At 38.9% G+C, this 21,804-nt stretch overlaps 1 protein-coding gene across 1 annotated transcript in view; it reads left to right on the top strand.

Annotated features, from left to right (window-relative positions):
• C2H1orf21 (chromosome 2 C1orf21 homolog) overlaps positions 1-21,804 on the top strand; it is a 247,779-nt gene that overhangs the window by 221,391 nt on the left and 4,584 nt on the right. Inside the window, exon 5 of the mRNA XM_037825181.1 lies at positions 5,262-5,322. Coding sequence (XP_037681109.1) covers positions 5,262-5,322 — 61 coding nt within the window. The remainder of the gene's footprint in view (positions 1-5,261; positions 5,323-21,804) is intronic.

The raw sequence follows: 21,804 nt of genomic DNA, 5'->3' as shown, positions 1-21,804 counted from the left end.
TGCTATCCCTCTCATGATTCCCTTATTTCTAACTTTAGCACACTGAAATTGCATGCTTTGCAAACTGGCATGTGCTGAAATTTTCAGAGAAGTTTATTATATTTGCATCTAAATTAAAATTATATAAGAAAATCCACTGTTTTCCATAAAGTGGCATGCTTATGTGCATGAGTGCATGTGTGTATGTTTTAAATTGTAAGTCAGAACATCGGATGCCTGGAATTCAACTAAAAAATCTTCCTGAAAGGTCAAGAGAAGGGTTTTACGTTTCCTATTTATTGACACATAGGATCAAGAAAACTATCATTTATTATAATATATATTATATATATCATATATATCAAGTATATATATTATAAATATAATAAAAGTTACATTTTTATATTATTATGCAGCTCTATGAAAAAAGAAATGAAGGTTTATTTGTTTTTTCCCCGTGAATGGAAAGACAATCCCATGCCATAAAGGCAGATAATCCCCACACCTTCATTGGATGTGATATGTAGAGCATATCCTTTCTGGCTTTGTGGTCTCAGGCAAGTGACCTAATGTCTTCAGTTTTCTGAGTAAAATGAAGGTGAAAAGTTCTGTCTCCTAGGGCTGGAGATTAAATGAAATAATGTGTGTCCGGTGCTTATTACAGTATCCAGTGCATGGTAAGAGTTTCTGAATAATGAGAAATGACCCAAATGCCCCTTGACAGGAGATTGGGTGAGTGAACTGTACTATATTCACTATGTTCACACAATGGAATATTAGACAACAGTTAAAATGAACACACTGCAGCAGGGCACAATGCTCAATAGACCTTAGCAATATAATATTAGAAAAACAGAGTGTCCCAAAAGATTACCTAGATTGTTGGAGTCTTTATAAGGATAAAAGCAACTGAGATAAATAATGTGCTTCTTAGGTAAACATAGTGATGCAGTAAAACTATGAAAGGAAGGCAAGGAAGGTACCTTGGACTGGGGGAAACACAGTCTTGGGATGGAGGCTGAGTTAGCTATAGGTTATTGTCAAAGTTCTAGCTTTTATTTTTGGATTTGGTTTCATGGGTGCTTATATACGTAAAAAAAAAAAAAAAAACTAATAAATTAAATAAATAAAAGTGAACCATGCTTGGACTACTAATAGTAGTCTGTCATGAAATAAGAATGAGAATCAATCCACTTCCCTGAGATCCAATCGAAAATAATAATGAAGATCACGAAGAAGTAACTGTTCAGGCCAAGATTTATCAGGAACACATTGGGTAACTGAATTTCATTTTTGCAAGTGAAGTATTAGGGGATTGGGACTATGATTTTCATACTTCTTTGACATAGGTTTTGTTTTTTTTTAAGTCACTAAAAATTAAAGTCAATTAGCTCAAAAGCTCATTTAGTCCACCATTCAGTAATTTGATTTTTTGCATTAAGATTCCATAGTGTTTTCATCCCTAGTTTCATGAAGCTGAAAAGTCACAGAAAGAAAAGCCGGGTTAACTCATGAGAACTTTGCCAGCGCTAACTGATAGATGCAAGACAAGTGCTTGGTGGAGCACTGTGTTTCTCCAAGACTGAGTTTCAGTTATTAGAGAGAAATAGGAGTTACCAAAATGGTTAAGTTTTAATACTTAAATCAGGTACCATCATACAGGTTTTATAAAAAGAATCTTTTTCAGTGTAATGAATTCTAGCATCAAATATTCATACTCTATAAACTAAGTCATAAAACATTCAATTATCCTTTTCCAACACCTTGAGGAAAGGAAAGCCAGCATGCTTTTCTCCCCCCCACCCCCACCCCAATCAGTTGTACATCAGGAAAGATTTAAGAGTCAGCTTGTTACCCACAATGCAGTTTGTCCTCTTGAAGGTAAAAAGTAGTATTAATGCCACTGTGTCGGTAGGGCTTCCACCTGGGAAGAGAGCATCTGTGTTTATCCAGGTGGGGGTCAGTTGATGTGGGGTAATTTATTCTTCAGAGTAAAAATTCCATCTGCCCATGTTGAAGAGATTACGGTGCTTCTCTCTGGAACACTGGAGTGCACACCTCATGCTTTCACATTAGGCCATACCTGAGACAATGCACGTACAAGGAGGATCTCTTGTGGGCGTATGCTCTATCTGGCAGTGTCTGCCACTCTTCCAGTGACACGGAGTTTATCGAAAGAGCTAATTCAGTGCATTGTGCTTTGATAATAAAGAAGTCACTCTTCCATTCAGCCTTTTTCAGCTAACACAATTCACGTATTGCATTCCAAGGTAGCAAGATAGTGAATCAGTCTGGTGAGTGACTCCTCTTGGTAGGTTAAGAAATGAGACAGAGGCTGGCAGGCATGGTCTAACTCTCATAGATGACAAAAAAGCAGGCAGCATTTCTGTATTATTGGGGTATGGTCTCGGAGACACACCAGACTGAAGGACCAGTTGCCCACGTTTGGTAGGAGCTGCTTCTCACCTGTGCGGATGGCAGTTTCCTCCTGACTAGTCTATCCTCTACCCCGTAGTCAGGTTGTACTTAGTTCAGGATTTGGGTGGGGCTGAAAACACTCTGTGTTGACTAAGTGATTCTGGGCTGGGTATCTTTTGTTTGGTTTGTTTTAATCAAGGGAAACATTTTTTTTAAGTTTTTAGAAAGTATATCGTTACACTTCACAGAACTGAAACCACTTGAGGTTCCTGTGCTTGTTTTATCAGAGATGCATCTTGAGACCCTTGGCCATCACCTCCGGTCTCAGGCTCCTGATGGATGGAAACCACTTGAGGCCGTGTTAAGTGCATTGTTGATCAGAGACCACAGACACATTTGCAGAGTTGCTTTTACTTAAGACTTCCCGCTCTCATCCCTCTAAGGTGCATATGTATGAGTACTAACCAAACACACCTGTTTTCATGTTGTGATACTTAAATAAGGGAGTTAATGGAAGTTACTGACAATATATACTAACAATAATACAGAATGTTAGTACTGAAAGGGGCCTCAAGACCAACCCTCTGGTTTTACAGACAATGAATCTGGAGCCCTGCGACCTGCCCAAGCTTACATGCTGTATTACTTCAGTGGGGGTCATGAATCGCAACAAATCTAAATAGAGAGCACTTTGCTGATTAATTAACAAATAGTTATTGCCCTCCTGTTATATGCAAGGCCATATAGGCTAAAAAACTAATAGCCAGCGAGTCTCCACTGTGAACACCAAATCCTTAAATTGCCATTTTTATGAGATCTCTTGTAATTTCCAAAGGGGATATGTATGTGTGTGTGTGTGTGTGTGTTTATGTTTATAATAAATATATAAATGCAGGTAATTAATACCTTTCTTATCTGGGACCCAGAGCTGTGCTGCAAACTTAACTGTTGAGAACTTGAGCAAGAGCTAGAAGGACATCCAAATGGTATCTGTGCAGCCAAATGGGTGACAGAAAACTCACATGCTGCGCTCACCAGAAAGCCCCCAGGCTCTCCCTCAGTCCCTGTTTATACTAACTTCAGACACAATTCTAATAAACTTGGCTGTGCTGTTTCTAAGCATGGGATAGAAGCAGCAACTGGGAAGAAAGCTGAAACCTCTACAAGAAGAGATGAGACAGGAAAATATCAAAAGCAGGCCAATGACAATAGTGCTGGAGTTTAAGGCCATTTTATATGGAGAACCAGCCCTACCAATCACAGTATTATAGGAGAGTATTATGATTTAAGTTTATGATAATGGTCCCAATCATTAAGCAAAAGTTAAATAATGTTTGCTACATAGTCTCTGTTAAAAGTAGGCTGTTTTGAAAGGTTTGCAACCAAAGTGGCTAAACAAAATGTTTTGGTGCTTAAAGAAGTAAATCATAAGAAACCTGGGAAAGTTCAGCTATTCAAAATGTCTTTTCTGCCCAGGATTCTACAGAGATGAGATTGTTTAATGTAGTTTCATCACCCCAAATGCTGTCCTTGTCTCTCAAACAGAAATTTGCCTTATTTACATTTAGAGGATGGCAAAATTACATGATGGGTGTGAAAGTGCTTTCTAAACTGTAAAAGTTGATTACTAATATCAGATATTTCCATTGTTTTCCTTTTATATCAAAGCCGATGTCATTGTGTTCCCAGATTTTAAATCTTGGTTTTACACACTGGAGAAAATCTCCTTTGAGCCCCACTATCTGACAGGAGACCTGAAGGGTTGGGGTCACTTGGGGGGATGAGGCATGATGCTAAGGGGTATGCCAGGGAACTTTTCCCCCCACTTAGGCTTGAAGGGAAGAAGCTATTGCAAAGCCTACCCTCCACCTCCATACCCCCTCCAGCCACCACAACCAATAGGAACTTATAGTAACTGAAAGAAACGCTGTGTAATACCTCTCTCTTATCCCAGCACACTTAACCTCCTTGAAACACCCACAAGTATCTACTAAGTAGAAACTACATCATTAAGACCATATCACAAGGTATTAATTTTAGGGTGCTATATGGGTACTCTGTATTTTATGAATTATTTTTCTGTAAAACTACAACTTCTTTAATTAAAAAAAAAAAGTCCATATTACCATTGAGGTCCTTTCCTACCCATGCCCCTCCCATCTGTGATTCTTCTCATCTTACGCTGTCCGCCCACCAACCATGTCAGTCATCTACCAACTTTGCTATTAAAGGGTGTAGGACAAGCAAACTGACAGGACAGGTGCTCCTCAAACATGCTTCCTGATTTATTCCCACATTCCAGCAGAATTTCATTTCCAAAGATGTGCAGTTGCTGCTGTCAATGCAGAAAGTATTCAGGGGCAACATTCAGTCATTTGTGTGTTCTCAGCTCATTTACCGCCAGCCTCCACCTACACAGTCAACTGAGTATCATGCTGATGCTGACAACCTTTGTAAAATATACATTTCAGTATAATAATCAGAATATATCTTGTTTTTATGGTTACACACAGAGTTGAAATATGCCATGTGCTGTTCACCTGTGCTGTCTTTTTTAAAATCATGAATGTGTGTGTGGAGACAAAATTTGGCATGTACCTCCCAAAAACATTTCTATAAATACCATCTATACATTGAAAGGAAAATGTGTTTCTTGAATCATATGTGCTGATGGACCATTGTGAAACACATTTATAGGATTACTGGAATAACATTTATCTTTAATATAACTTAAGAATGTTTCCATGGAAAAGTCTACTCTAAATAAAGGTCTGCCCCAAAATTTGGAGACAGCATTTTTCACTTGAGCGAGCCAGGTTTAAGAAAGCATTGAAACATGTACTTAACTACTCTTTGTTTTTCAGCATGCACATTTCTGAGAGCCAACAAGAATTCTTCAGAATGCTGGATGAAAAAATTGAGAAGGTAAGAAGTGAATTAAATTAGCTACATGTTTCAAGGGAAATATAAGAATTGCCTCATGAGTTAGGGTAGCAATATTCTTGTGTCTCTACTGCGAAGCTATTTTTGGAGGAGGATGAGTAGAGAATTAAAACCCAATGTGGCCGTGAGAATGCTTCATGTATAAAACAGTCTCCTGGGATCCTGGGCTGCCACCACCCATCCAAGAGTCTAGCCTTTGCCTAGAAGCACGGTTCCCATCACTGTGTGTCACTGAGTGCTGAATGCAATGTTCGGATCTCCTTACTGCCAGGAGGCCCTAAATACCTTCCAGAACCTATGAAGTGCCTGCTAGTATACCCACCAGTGGCCTGAGTCCTTTATATACATCACATACATATTTCAATCAATACCCACCTCAAGGTAATGAACACAAGATGAGGCTTTTCTGCATTTTACATACAAGGAAACGGAGGCTCAGAATGCTTGAGTAACTTACCCATGTTTGCAAGGTGGTCGAGTTGGTGTTTGCACCCAGGTCTGCCTGACCCCACAGCGGAGCCTCCCAGGTACTTCTCTAGTAGTAGAAGGATTTACAGTGACAGTAAAATACAAAACTGATCCTTGTGGAAAGGGAACCCGTAACTTTGATCTCAGTAATGCCATATGCTAATGAACTAAATGAACTGTGGGATATGGTAATAATTAAGGACTTGCGTACGTGCAGAATTTAAATCCATTACTGAAGAGGGGTAAATTTTAAATGTTCAAGTTATAAATATGAGTACTATAGTTTATGAGTTTTATCCTAAAGAAGAGTAGAATCCTCATTCACAACATATCACAACTTGATTTTACCTTTGAGATAACCTCACATTTAATTTTTATTTCTTTTTTTACGTTTTGTGATCCTTTCTTCTGAGTAGTTTTTGGTGAATAGCTAAGTTATAATATTTGTCACTCAGCAGAAGATGATGGAGTTCTTAAAGTCAAAGTATTTCAGCAGCACACTTCACTCTCAGGTGGATCCACTCAAAGAATAACTGTATAATCTTTGATACACCATTAAAAGACCAGCAGATATCACCAGTGTGAAAAATAGAGATGGGTAATGAATTAAAATTGGTAGTTTCATCTATAGTGTTCCCTGGCAGTGCACAAATAAATGTTTATTTGAGTGTAGTGGGATATATTGATTTTTAGTGAAATTTGTCTTTTTCTTAGTGGATTGTCCATGAATTTTCATACTAAAAACTCCATCTAGGAACTATTACCAAGTTTCACTTATTGGTTCATAAGCTGTCCAACTTGCTGATAACATTTTGTTTTAGTAAGGAAGCATTTAAAAAAACCATTTTGTTCCCACTGCAATGACAAGGATCTTTGTTTGGGCTTTTTCCCCCACTAACTTTTTGTAAATAAACAGATCTGCTTAGTATTTAGGGGTAATCAGTAAAAGTTGAAACCCTGAATTTCAAGTTGTCTTTTTAAGCAACATTTACAAACCCTGACAAGGCATTTAAGATAATCTGATCCTTTTCCTGTATATTCCCATAATCAAAAGTGAAATTCATTGCTGCCATCTGAAATCCCATTTTCCTTTTTCCTTTTGATCCACAGTATACAGTATGAGGTGTTCAGTGCAACAAAAGCAAACTTTATGACATGATCATTTATCAGATAGACTCTTCCTGGATAAAGGAGCATTTGTAGATTTAATGTAAACATTGTTCCCATTATTGACTATTCAAAGAAGAACTTAAATTATCTAATCTGTGGCAAGTACCCAGTTGTAGATTCCTACTGGAAATTTCCTATCCTCTCCGAACCTGTTTTCCTGTTTCCCCTTTCTTATCTAAAATTCTGCTTCTGAATATTTTGAATATGCTATCCTATACATCATTTAAACAATAAGCCTCCAAAACTTAAAATGCTCCTTCATAATACATATGTTTGGCTTAATCTTCTGCATAGTTATAGAACCAAAATTGAAAATTGGATTCTTTCAAATTATATTCCTGGGCTTTTACCATTGCTAAATAGCTCTTTGGTCCAAGTTGGCATGAAGACAGCCATAAATGCAATTTAAATCTGTTCTTTAGGTGTTAAAGTTTCATTTTTTTAAAAAGGATTAAACTCATCTAGTGCTTCATCCTGAGAAATGGAGCCTTGAATTTTAAGATTTCATCTCTCCAGAAATGTCCAGGAATTCAATTTTTCTTCCTTCAATTTATACGAAGCAAACTAACCGAATCTGTGGAAATTTAAACCTGCCTTTCTTTGACTGGTATCCTTTGCATTTATTGAATGTCTATAGGGCACAGTTTGAATTGATCCTTCAACTCTTCCCTTTAGATACTAAAAGCAATGTCTGTTGGCTCCCACAAAATACATGGAAAAGTGCCATTAGCACAAAGAAACTAGGACTGTTAGATTAACATTTATAGTAAATCCACCACAGCTGGATTGTAGTTTGCTAAGAAATTAATACTGACAAAGAAAAGCAAGGAGCAAAAATGCATTTAACAAATTTTTTTGTTCAAAATTCTTTTATGCTGACCATCAGACATGCTGGTTACAAAGTATGCAAAAATAAATAGAAAACACTCCCTTGCCTTGAGGAATTCAATTTTAAAAGTGAATTTCTTTCAAAATGTAATTGTTTTACCAATTGAGGGGCCTCTCCTCCATCACCTACTCCCATTCCCCAGCCCGTTGTCACTGAGTCAGGTTTTCCTATACTGAACACCAGTATTTGCCTCCTAAGTTGGGTCAGGTGTTTAAACTTTAAATCCATTAGCTAGGCAGTTGGGACAGCTCTGTGGATACTTGGGACCATTTCACTGTGTTGGTGCCTCGAAGGCCAGGACTCTGTGCTACATCTGGAGACCATCAAGGGAGGGAGGTTGCAGGAGAGTAATGAAGGTTCAAAGGCACTTTATAAACTTCCGTTGATTTACTTTTGCTTTTCTCTTTGGAGAGTGAAAATACTATGAGTCAGTGGGGGCGGCCTCGTTTATTTTTACCTCATTTTTTTACTTTGATATCTAACCTCTACTTCATTAGAACCTGTAGTTGTGCCTCACAATTCACGGGCGCCTGAACCTTATATAAACAGCGGCATTTGCATGAGTTGACAGCTTTAAGAAAAGCCAGAGCAAGATAACGATTTAAACTCTCATAGTTCGCTGTATCTAGAGGAAAAAAAGGATATCCAGACTGTTAAAGCTTGGTTCCCTGGAGGAGTTTCTGACCCGTAGTACCAAATACAGGTTATATCACACTTTAAGATATGCTTTCTACTGTAGGTTTGATTTAACTTGTAAGAAGCAGAAAAAGTAAGTACCTTTTTTAATTATCTGCAATATTAGTATCTTGCCCAGGCAAGAACAGGGATTTTTATTTTGCTTTATGAGGATGTAAGAACAGCTAGTGACCAAGAAGTGTTTTGCCCTCCCAAAGTGAACCATGAATATTAAATAAATCGATATTGTTTCAGAACAATGCCATTTGCATCTGGTTAATTTTTCTGATGCAAGGCATTTTAAATTTTGTTGGGTTGTGGGCATCTTTTTAGAATCTTACAAACGCTGTGAAGACTTTCTTTATAAAAATGCACAAAATCACATATGCACAAAATTTTAAAATGTAATTTGCAGGTGGTAGCCAGTCCTTCAACCCCAGGTAAAGAACCTGTACATTTGTTTAAAATGCATTTCATTGGTGTATTTCCCTCAGATCCAGGGCCCAAACTGCACTCATGAGCCTAACTTTATCCCTACATATCTTTCATTTTAAAGAGGATTAGGGAACTGAGTGAGATGGCGCCACATAAACCCTTTCTCCTTCCTTTCTTTTTGCCCCTGAGGGCAGGCCTTCAGCTTGCCTACTGTGTCTCCCATACTCCTGTATGATTTTGAGATCTCTCCTCTCTTGACTGGAATTATCTGAGGTGACATCTTGAGGAACTGAGAGCAAGCAGTGTGTGGATTTATCTCAGCTGAGTTTAAAAGATGTTTATCTGTAGACCTCTACAACTACTGAAAAAGCATTTACACTTAGAAAAATGTTTGGGTTCCTGAAGTGGTCTGACTCCCTGGACCCCAGAACTGATCCAGTTGGTGAGAAAGATCGTGGTAAGCCTGGATTTATAAACTTATTTCCAGGGATCCTTTGATTATAATGCATCAAGGTCCGTCTGACCCACGTTATAAATCAATGTGTCAGAGAACAGAAGGTGTTTGCTTTGCAGCCGGTGAAGAGAGTGACTTGTGCGTAATTATAAGCTATGATGTTTGGTTTCATTTTAAACTATTCCTGTAGTAGACTGTTTAACCTCAGAGCTGCTGTAGATCCAAATGGAATGTTTGGCAGGTGCCTCTAATGTGACAGGTTTTACTTTCTGGCTGGGTTTTTCAAGGCCTCCTCAGTGCCAACAAGTGATGAGAAAAGCTGGGACTGTTGTGTCAAATTGTTAAGAATGTTCTGTGGCCTGCTCCACGCTGTGCAAAGGAAGCCCTGGTGTCGTCCTCCCACCGGCAGTCCTCACTTTCAGTAACAACCAAGATCCTCCCTGCTGGTGGAAAGTGCTCTTGCAAGTGGTCTGGGCTGCCAGTATCAATCAGTTGAACAATTTCTTGCTCTTTGGTAAACACTTTATGGCTTTGCTTTGGTTAATAACCAAACCCTTCTTTATCTCCTTTCCCTTCATCCCCTTGTCTTGGCTTCTCTCTCCCACGTGTACCTTCCCTCATCTGTCAGCCAGTTAAAGCTACATTCATAAAGGATAAAGATGTGACTCAGTGCTTTTATACTTACTGCACAGCTTTATGCAGTAACATCTTAATAGTCGTTTTGTTAACACTGGTGGAAGAACCCCTCACACTGGCAACGTGTGAGCACTTTCAGGGCTTTAAGGAACCTAGCACACCCATCCAGCTAACAATAACAGGTGGTGCAGCCATGGAAAGCAAATCAGGTAACAACCCTAGAAGAAATGTAACACTCTCAGCTTCTGCTCACTTTCTTTTTTCTGGAGTTCTTGTTTTTCAGAGGATTTTTGAGGTTCTTTCAGCCTTATTCTTTAGGGAGCAACAGGGGAGGAGAGTTCTGGTGTTGGAGTAATATAATATATGAATGCAAATAAGAACCATGCCTTTTTTTTATTAAATTCAGTTTTATTGAAATACATTCGCACACCATACAATCATCCATGGTATACAATCAACTGTCCACAGTATGACAACATAGTTATACGTTCATCACCACAGTCTATCTCTGAACATTTTCCTTACGTCAGAAAAACCAGGACAAGAATAAAAAATAAAAGTGAAAAAAGAACATCCAAATCATCCCCCCTATCCCACCCCATTTGTCCTTTAGTTTTTATCCCCATTTTTCTACTCATCCATACACTAGATAAAGGGGGTGTGATCCACAAGGTCTTCACAATCACACTGTCACCCCTTGTAATCTACATTATTATATAATCGTCTTCAGGAGTCCAGACTGCTGGGTTGGAGTTTGGTAGTTTCAGGTATTTACTTCTAGCTATTCCAATACATTAAAACCTAAGATGTGTTATCTATATACTGCATAAGAATGTCCACCAGAGTGACCTCTCGACTCCATTTGAAATCTCTCAGCCACTGAAACTATTTCGTCTCATTTTGCATCCCCCTTTTGGTCAAGAAGATACTCTCAGTCCCACGATGCCAGGTCCAGATTCATCCCTGGAAGTCGTATTCTGCATTGCCAGGGAGATTTATACCCCTGGGGGTCGGGTCCCACGTAGGGGGCAGGGCAGCGAGTTCACCTGTCGAGGTGGCTCAGTTAGAGAGAGAGAGGGCCACATCTGAGCAACAAAGAGGTACTCAGGGGGAGACTCTTAGGCACAATTATATGCAAGTTTAGCCTCTCCTTTGCAGTAACAAGCTTCATAAGGGCATGTCCCATGATCAAGGGCTCAGCACATCAAACCACCAGTCCCAATGTTTGTGACAACATCAACACCAGTCCAGGTGAGGATGTCCAACACATCTGCACCTTCCCCTAGATCCTTGGGGCTGGGGAGGGGGAGGCTGTAAATATATTTTTTATTGTCTGCCCAAATTACTCTGGGATGTGTCACTATTTCACTCCAGCCTATACTAACCTACTGTATCTCATTTCCTATTCAAAGTTCCATGCAATTGTGGTGTTTGAACAAACTAACTGTAGAGTTGTACTGTTTAGAAAATTTAGATCCTGTACCAAATAGATATCTCTTCCCTTCGTCTCATGGAAGTTGAAGTTTTAAAACACTGTCAGTTTCAACCTTTACCCTTTGGCCTGGCTTGCCCTGGTCTTAACCAGACCTGCTTCATTCATATCACTAATTGAAGTCTGGGCTCTTTTTCAGCCTTTTTTTTTTTTTTTTTTCACTGTGGCTGTATGCACTAATACTGACATTCATATCTGCCGAGCTCTAGCTCTGAGTTTCAGGTGTCTCAGAGATATGCATTGTTCCAGAGACCAATCAGGTTATACACTAAGGGATCAGCATCTCAAAGTTTAGAGATAGGCATTACAATTCAGGGATAGAGTTAACTGCTGTAATAGCTTACAATCTAGGGACTTTTACAATAATTATGTCCACATTACGCTATGTTCTAAGATTCAATTTTGAGTTTACACATTGTAGTTAGTCCTTATTGGTGAGGCATTAAAGTGTTTGCCTTTATTTCTGGTGTACTTCACTCAAATACTGTGTACAGGATCCATTCACCTCATTGTGTGTCTCACAGCTTCACTCCTTCTTGTAGTTGCTCAATGTTCCACTGTATGCGTACACCACAGTACACCATTCCATTCTTCAGTCAATGTACCCTTAGGTCAACTCCACCCTTTGCAAATCATGATTACTGCCTCCATGAACACCAGTTTGCAAATGTCCATTCATGTCTCTGCTCTCAGATCGTCAAATGACATACCCCATAATGAGGTTGCAGGACGTTTTGGTCCCCACATACCTAACTTTTTGTGGAACCACCACACTGACCTTCAGAAAGGCCACACCATTCTACCTGCTCATCAACAGTAGATAGGTACATCCCTGTCACCATGTTTTCTGCAACACTTTTACTCCTGTATATATGTTTTCCTACAATTTTATAGAGTTATATTCACATACCATACATTTATCCACAGTGTACAATCAGTTGTTCTTGGTATCATCATAAAGTTGTACATTTATCACCACAATCAGCACTTGAACATATTGATTACTACAAGAAAAATTGTTTTTTTAGCAATAAGAAAAAAATGATAAAAAGAAAAATAACGTCATACAATACAATATAATAGTAAGGACAGCAAATAACACCACTACCAAGAATAACATATTCCTCCCCTATATCCCCCTCTCATATACATTTAGCATTGGCATATTGCCTTTGTTACAGCTAATGGAGGTATATTACAATGTTACTGTTGATCATAGACTCCAGTTTGCTTTGATTATGTTTTTTCCCGAATACCATCACTTTTTCAACTCTCTACATGGTTGACATTCATTTGCTTTCCCACATGTAAAAACATTTTTATATTTGTATATTTAGTAACAGTCATTGGCCACTCCAGTTTTTGCCAAGTTATACAGTCCCAGTCTTTATCATCTATCTTTACCTCTGGTGTCATACAGTCTCCTATCCCACCTCTTTCAGCTTTACTCACAGACATCTTTGTTCGGTGTACTTACAATACTGTGCTACCATCACACAGTATTATGCTATCTATTTCTGGATCTATGCAATCAATCCTAAACATTCTGTAGTCCTTCAGCATCAAATCACTGGTCTCTGCCCTCTTTCTATCTTCTGGTCGCCTGTGTTGTCAGCTTTTAACTCCCAAAGTTTGTTCATTCATGTCTGTTCATATTAGTGAGACCATACTGAATCTGTCCTTTTGTTTCTGGCTAACTTCACTCAACATAATGTCCTCAAGGTTCATCCACATTATTATATGGTCCATGTCTTTGTTCTGTCTTACAGCTGCATAATATTCCATCATGTGTATATACCACAGTTTGTTTATCTACTCGTCCGTTGATGGACATTTGGGCTGTTTCCATCTCTTGGCAATTGTGAATAATGCTGCAATAAACATCAAGAACCATGCCATTTTTAAGAGTGAGGTCTGAGAATGCTCAAACTGAACAGCAGTGAGGGGTGCAGCGAGTGAATGGTGGCATTTTCCATAGATGGAGGCACTTGGTAAGGAAAGGCAACCCAAGGGATCCCTGTGAGCAGCGGATGCAGTGATGGGGCAGGTTTCATTCCCTTGGCCTGTTCCCATTTAGCTTCTTTCTTCTTCAGCTGTCCATTCCCCTTCCTCCCCACAGCCCTTGCAATCTTTGGGGTTGGGTTTTAGCCCTACAAAAGTACTCTGGGATAGAGACGGTGCTGACCTCTGTAACTACCTGCTTTTCTACTTAAGAACATCTAAAAGGACTAGAACTTTTAACTGGGAACTCCCTAAGGATAAGAAGTGGGTCTCATTTGGTTTTGTTTCCCCACAACTTAGCAAGTGCTTGGGACAGAACAGATGTTCAATAAACTTGTTGAATGAGCGAATAGTGCAAATAAGACCACTTGGCTTAAAATAGAGGCAAGAGCTTATAAAGGAAGGAGATGTGATTGAGCAGAGTCTTATAGCAGAGGGCTCAGCCATGATAGGAGGTCCTCAGGTCACTGTACAATCTTTGCAACTTTTCTCTAAGCTTGAAATCTTTTTTTTAAATAATAATAAAAAAATCTGGAGCAGCTTAGATGGTACAATGCCAGAAAGCTTGAGTAAGAGAGATTGAGGGAAACAATCAGATGCAGCCTCCTTCTCCGTACTATCGACAGCCCCTTTCAATATGAACATGTTAGGGTGCTCACTGCTAGACACCCCTGAAGATGGAGAGAGAGATTGAGAGGAAGGGGTCACAACAGACAAGATAGGATTTAACAAAGAATTATGAATACTGAAACTTTATATAAATATATTTTTTAAATGCTAGGGTATCTATAGCTAGAAGGAAATAACTGAAATGGTAGACCTGCACCCTATAAATTCTTAGAAATTTGCTCTATAGCTATTCATTGAGTTGTGCCTTGAAAGTCTTCACCTTTCTGTAGATACCCGATATTTCATAATAAGAAAGAACTGAAACCGTGGAACTATAACCCATGACAATTTTTGAAATTACCTACATAACTAACTGCTTGTTGAGCTGTACATCGAAAGTTAACACCTTTCTGTGTGTATGTTATATTTTACAATAATGGAAATGGCTGAAGTTGTGGAACTGCGACATTCTTTGAAATTTGCTCTCTAACTACTTGTTAAATGGTACTTTGAAAGTTATCACTGTTATGTATATATGCTAAAGTTCACAATAAAAAAATGCATTAAAAAAAAAAAGAGCGAGAGATTGAGGGAAAGGGTCTGTGTTGCGTAGCAGCAAAACCTGCTCTTGCAACCTGGGCCACATCCAAGGACTGTCTGGCAGTAGTAACTGTTACTTCAGGCTAATTGTTTAACCTTTCTTATCCTCAATTTCCTCACTAATGAAACTTGCTTAAGAAATTAAAGAAAATTTACAAAGAATCTCTAGCATAGTATTTGGTGTGTTGTACATGCTCTGTAATTGGTCATTTTTATTTGGGTGAACTTACCTATATCTGTATCATCAAGGCCATTCATAGAGAAAGAATTTGGGGGTGCTAAGACTGAAACTGAAAATGCAGAACTTAATGGTTTGAATCTTGGGCAAGCAAGTACATTTCTTGGGTATATAGCTGTCTCTGTGTAGATAGAGTATTAGAGTAGAATACTTCCCAATGCAGTGATCCTTCTCCTATGTGATATAAACTTGGCAAGGATTCTTGTGAATATTTATAAAGCTAAATAATCTGTGCTGGCTTTTGAGCTATGAATACAGAATGAGTCAGTGAGTCATTAGTATGGGTACAGCTGAACCTTAGATACCTTTTTCCTGTTTGGAAGTTTCATTCTTTTTTAATCTTGTGGGGTTTTTATAAACCTTTTAAAAAATATTCATGAATATCTGCCTTAAAATGCTTGAAACAACAACCAAAAAAAAAAAAAAAAAAAAAAGTAGGAAGGGAGATCCCCAAATCACAGAAATTGTAAGACTGACTTCTTTGATTCATTTACCAATCTTCACTTGAACATGTTCTCTGGACCTAGAAATGAGCCAGGGGCCCTGGGAGGTGCATAATGAGAAATTAGAAAATGGGATCTTTACCTGTCAGGAGTGAACCTTAGGGGAGTATCTTCTCCAATTTACCCCTGACTTTTTCATCTCCCACTATACAGAACCCTCTGTGGCAAATGAGATATGCCCATTTATATCAGTTAAAAAGGAATTATGAGGCATATTGTGTTATGTACATGTCTTGAACTTTTTATTCTGAAGTATCCTGTTGTATGGAGGATAACTTAATTCCTCTCTCTTGGAAATTCCATTGAGCAGGGGCATTTTCTGCTCCATTCCTGGAAAAAGCAGTCCTGGAGCAGACACTTCTAGACGACCTTAATTTTAATCCCATTTTTCTAAATGGATTCAAAAGAAGAACAACAAAATATTTTGAACTCAGTTTCAGAAAGCTGGCTGTTAGACATTTGGAGATGCTTAATTATACCTTGCCTCCCTTCTGGGTTCTTAACAAATTGAAAATAGACACAAGAATACAGGTGAATACCATAGGTCAATAGCCACCTTTTTTTTCTTTTAAAAAACTTTATCAAACAAAAAAACATATTTATCAAATAAAAAAACATTTCCAAACAAAACAAAGCAAAACAATGGGAAAAAAATTTCCACCTTTTTAATGAGCCCGATAATTCCCAATTGCAGTGCTTCCAGTAAACCAGTCTGAAATATATTTGCAACACTTAAGACATCAAAAGAATTTGTAGCCAGAATATATAAAGAAGTATTATTAACACAAATCAGTAAAACCCATCAATTGAACTTCTCGGTCTATATCCTAGAAATTCTCTTACACGTGTACAATAAAATTCACTGCAGCATTCGTGTGTTCAAAAGCAAAAAAAAAACAAGGAAGCAGCACAAGTGCCCGTCACTGAGAGAATGAATAAACAAAATCCTCTGTATTCCTGCAGTGGAATATTATATTATGCAGCAATTAAAAGGAATGAGCCACTATTATACATTTCAAATTGTATTATTAAATTAACAGAGAAATATGCAGAATGATAAATATTGTATGATACCATATAAATTAAAATCACACAACCATACCATATATTGTTTATGGATGCACATTCAACAAATATTAAGCACCTGCTATTTACCAAGCACTGATACACAGACACTTCCACATTAGTATGGTATATTTGTATGGGATATATTTATAAATGACATGTATTTATGCTGTTATATATTTAAACATTCTTTTATATACATATAGTATGCTACATATGATATAGTATAGATATGATATGAATATTAAAGTATCAAAAATGAGCTGGAAGGACACATACTAAACCTATGATTATCGTTGCCCCTAGGGATGGGGGTTGGAGGGAGTCTGGAAGCAAATATTACAAAATACTACTAGTTCTTACATGTGAGTGGTAGGAATGTAATGTTTGGTGCATTCTTTATGCTTTTTGTATCATTTTAATTTCTGAAAATTAAAAGAAGTTATGAAAACATAGGAATATATTTATGCCTAAATGTCAAGAAGCAAAAGCTCACACCTTCCACCGCAGCCCAGAGTGTGCAGTTTTGGTGGAGAAAGCCCTTCAGGAAGCACTAATAGGTGGATGTTGAGCCATGCTCAAGGTCACCTGAAATGCTCCTGTCTTAGATTTCATTTGAGATCACTCCTATCTCCCAGGACTCTGATGGTCATGGTCACAGATGTAGTTTAACTGCCTGACCTCTGTTAATTGCTGTTCTCACTGGGTAGTTGACCAGATTTGTGACAACCTTTCATTTAATCAGAGTCCCCACCAATTCAATCAATTCTGCTTGCCCCAGTCTCTCATGTGTCCTGTGGGCCTCCCTCGATTTTCGTCTTCCCACAGCACTCATTCCCAGGAAATGTGTTAGGTTAATCCGGCCAGTGGAAGCCTCAGAATCCATGATGAAGCTCCGTGGACCCTGCTTGTCTTTTTGCGCTGGGCACAGCTTATCCTCTCTAGCCCTGTCCCTGTGGGTCCTCCTCAACCCTGGGCCCAGGACACCTACTCTCCACTCTCTATCTGGGCCTTCTCCTTCCTCCGTTACTAGTCCATGGCTCTCTTCTTTCTGTGGGCAGGGACCTCCCATCACTAGCAAATTGAGACTTGGCCAAATCCCGACACAACCTGTTTTTGTACACCCCACAAGCTAAGAATGGTTTTTACATTTTTAAGTGGATGTAAAAAGATTTAAAAAAAGGAGAAAGAAGGAAATAGTTTGTATCACTTGAAAATGATAAGAAATTCAAATTTCAGCATCCACAAATAAAGTTTGATTAGAACACTGCTAATTTCATTCATTTACTTTTGTCTATGTCTGCTTTCACACTTGACAACAGCAGAGCTGAGTAGTTGCAACCAAGACCATAATGCCCACAGCCTGAAACATGTTCTTATCTGGCCCTTCACAGAAAAAGTTTGCAGAGCCTTGCTCTAGGCCATCAGTTCAATACGGCCTGTAGAAATTGTACTTCCCAGGCCTTGGCCCAGTACTCCATTTCTCTACCTTCACCTCCACTCACCTCCTTGTGGAAGATGCAAAACTGAAGTCATCTAAGTGCCATCCTTAGAGAAAGCTTGAGAAACATCTACTTAAAGATTCTAAAGATCTTCCTTCTGTAGGTAGAATGGGGACTTGGGGTATAATAAACATTTCGTGGGGGGATTAAAGCTGTTTGGTTAATATTTATTCTGTCTTGGAAATGAAAAGCCCAGTATACTGTGATTGTTGTCACTGCAGTTATTATCACGGTGAGCCTCCCTATATATGGTCAAAGAAACAGTCAGAGGCTGTCACACTCCCACTTCTCATTACAAGCAAGACCTTTTTCCAGATGAAATAATAACGCATGAGTCTAATTAGCATAAAGCTCATTAGAGACGGAGACTGCTATTAAAAGTCTCCATTGATGTTTCTAATGAAGTGAGCTGGGGGAGGAGACTTTAACACCGCGGCTAATTATTTTTGCTTTTCTTCGTCATTTCCTCAAAACTGTTGCTACAAATTGTTGTTGGACTATAAACAAAAATGCTGCTGAACAGTGCTGCCTGGCTGAAGAGGACACTTCCAGCCCTGAGGGATGGAGGAGGTCTGCTTCCAACCCTGCCGCCCTATGGGAGAAGAATTAATAAACCCACAGCCCCTGCAGATGTCACTCATTCTTCTCTTCCAACCTTTTGCACCCTCCTCCGCCTCCTTTTATTCTGGATTCTAGCTAGTCATTCACAGTGCTCAAGCTGTGGAATGTCCTTATCCTGCCCCTGTAATCCTGGTTCAAGGACCAAGCTTAAATGTTGGGTTCTCATAGAAATTTGGATCTGAGGTGGTCTCTGGCTGGTAATACTTGGGAAAAGGTCTTAAGTGGGCAGAGGAGAAGGAAGATGGCCCATTAAATCTCTGCACCAAAATCCTGTTAGCACAATCATGCTTTGTGAATCAAGATGCTCTTTGCCTCTCAGAAAGCCCACAATGCAGTGTGGAATGCTGTGCAGGAGGGATAAGTGAGTACAAAAATGCAGACTCAGGAAGCCCATGGTTAATAAGGGGGAGGAAGGAGAGGAGTCTTGTAAAGGAAGCAGATGTAGTAGGAGGACCAAAATAATGCGTGGGCCAGAAACTCAACAGAGGTTCCTGGAGTCATCCAGAGACAACCAGGAGAATAGGCTGAATGCTTCAGTGGGTCACTCAGTCAGTCAACAAACAAGAGCCTGCTTTGTGACAAGTGTAACAGCTGACACTTCCAGACAGAACTGAGTCTCATTAAAGCAAACTTCTGTAGTGAGACTTCATTACAAAATTTCATGTTTGCCTTCTCCAAACAAGAGAATGTTGACTGGAATATTCAGATATCTGACTCCATAGCAGTATTTGTGAGTCTTACAATGTCAACAAAAGACTGAGTTTAAGTTACCTGACTGGATCTATGGAAAGAGAAAAAGATATGATTCCATATGTGGTTTACATAGGTATTCTTTATATAAATAAAAATGATGAATAATGGACAGTTGAATTCTAACACCAATTTCCCTTCTCTCTCCTTGCGACCCCACTGCTCTTCACCTACAACCCAGGCTGTTTTTGTAACTGGGCCTGTGCAACCCCCAGTCTCTGCTTGGACTTTTGCTTAAAACTTACTCAGTTCTATTGATAAAGAGCTCTACCTCTTTCAGTGTAATCTGCAAAATGCTGACAGTTTGCGTCACTTATTAAAGCAGCAAGATACTTCCTCTACAACCCCATTAAACAGCCTCCATCCTGAACCCCCACCCCCAGCACTGCTTTCCTCCAAACACTGGGGTATTCCTGACCTTTGTGATGTGGGACACACCAAGGATTCCATTCGGTATCAAAGAAACAAGAATGAATAAGAGACCTTTCCTGCCCAGCCCACTCTGGTAGGGGAGGCAAGCATTTAGGCTAAAATTATTACCAGACATGGTGGAGTGATGGCTCGAGTGCTGAGGGGAAAGACTGATTCTCCCTAGAGCAACTGGGGGAGATTTCACTTGATATGGTACTAGAACAAGATCACAGAGACTAAGCAGCCAAGTGAAAAGACTACGGAGTGGGGGGCGGGAATAAGGGAGGGAAGCAACGTGTGTGAAAACACAGGGTTACAGGGAGGACCCTCCTGTTTGGGACACAAAGGGTGATTTAGTCCTGTTTGTGTGCTAGTTTCTTTGGTAGTAGAGATTGCATGAAGTAACCATTTTCTCTTTGGGATATTAGATTGTGTTTTTTTCATGCCTAATGAAATGCTGCAATGAAAATATTTGTCCGTATATTTTTCAACTTTACGTAGGTATAATTTACATCCTATAAAATCTACTTGTTTTATGCGTACAATTCAGTGATTTTTAGTCAGTTTACTGAATTGTGCAACTATCACCACCTTCCAGTTTTAGAACATTTCTCTCACCTCATAAGACCTCTGGTGCCCACTCACAGACAGTCCCCACTCCCACCCCCAGCCCCAGGTTTCCAGTGCATATACGTATAAAATATACATATTTGGGGCTTTATCTTCAATACTGATTTCTATGATTGCTATAATAAAGGGAATGAACAGTTTTATGACTCATGATACATATTACCAAATTGCTTTTCAAAGCAGCCGTACCATTTTATACAATATCTCATTACTTTAATTTTTATGTTTTGATTACTGAGTAGGCCTTTCTTCCACTTGTGTGTTCACTGATTTTATTTATTTATTTTTTGTATGAGCTTTCAGATTATGCCCTTTCCCTCTTATTGGGGTTCTCTTATTGTTAGGTTTTATTTGTATGAGCTTCTCCTAACATTTATCATTTGGATATTATTGTCTACTACAGGTATTTTTCCCAGTATGAGGCTTGCCTTTTTATCTTGCTTTACTTATTTTTTTGACATAGAAAGTTTCATTTTTTTTGTGACCAAATATGTTAATCTTCCTCTTTAGCTTTGTGATTTTTTTTGTTGTTTTTGCTCCTTCAAGGCTTAAAGATTTATCTCCCTTTTCCGAGCTTTCACAAAAGTTCAGTTTTCTTTACTGTTATAATTATTGAGTTTCTTAGAATGTTTTTTTTTTTTCTGGTGAACCACCTGTGTCAGATACTTAATTCTTACATGCCTTAGGAAGCACATCCAAGGGAAGGAGCCCTGGATGGAAAACATGTTATTTGAAAGTAAAGGAACCGGGATGCTGTTGGTCTGTAAAGACACCTTCTGGTTCCAAAGGCCGAGACTAGGCCATTCTGTGGGAGTTACAAGGAGGCAGGATTTGGGCTCAGCTGTTTTAACAGTTTCATGGGTGACTTGGAAAAGTATCTGACATATTCAAGCAGGAAGAGAAAGCTCCCTGCCTATGGTGGATGGAGACCTGTCCTACAGCAAATGGAAGATCAGACAGGAAAACCTCTAAGTCCTATCAACTCCAAAATTTCAGAATTGTCTAGATATTTTTCATTCAGTATGTTCTAGACACTGCTCCAAGTCCTGGGGATGCAGCCGTAAATAAAACAAAGTTTCTGCCTACTCAGAGCTTCCATTCAAGGGGGAAGACAGTCAGAAAAGAAATAAATTGATATATTAATAATGCCAGGTAATGATAAGTAATATAAAGAAAAATAGAGCAGGATGTAAGAAGTGCTATTTATACAGGGTGTTCAGGGAGGACCTCTCTCATGAGGAGACATGGGAGCAGAGATCTAGAAGATGGAAAATAATGGATGGGTTGGGGGTCGGGGGAGCCAACCAGGAAGGAG

This window comes from Choloepus didactylus, chromosome 2 (assembly GCF_015220235.1).
Source record: "Choloepus didactylus isolate mChoDid1 chromosome 2, mChoDid1.pri, whole genome shotgun sequence".
Taxonomy (NCBI): Eukaryota; Metazoa; Chordata; class Mammalia; order Pilosa; family Megalonychidae; genus Choloepus; species Choloepus didactylus.
This window is presented reverse-complemented; position numbering and strand designations above follow the sequence as displayed.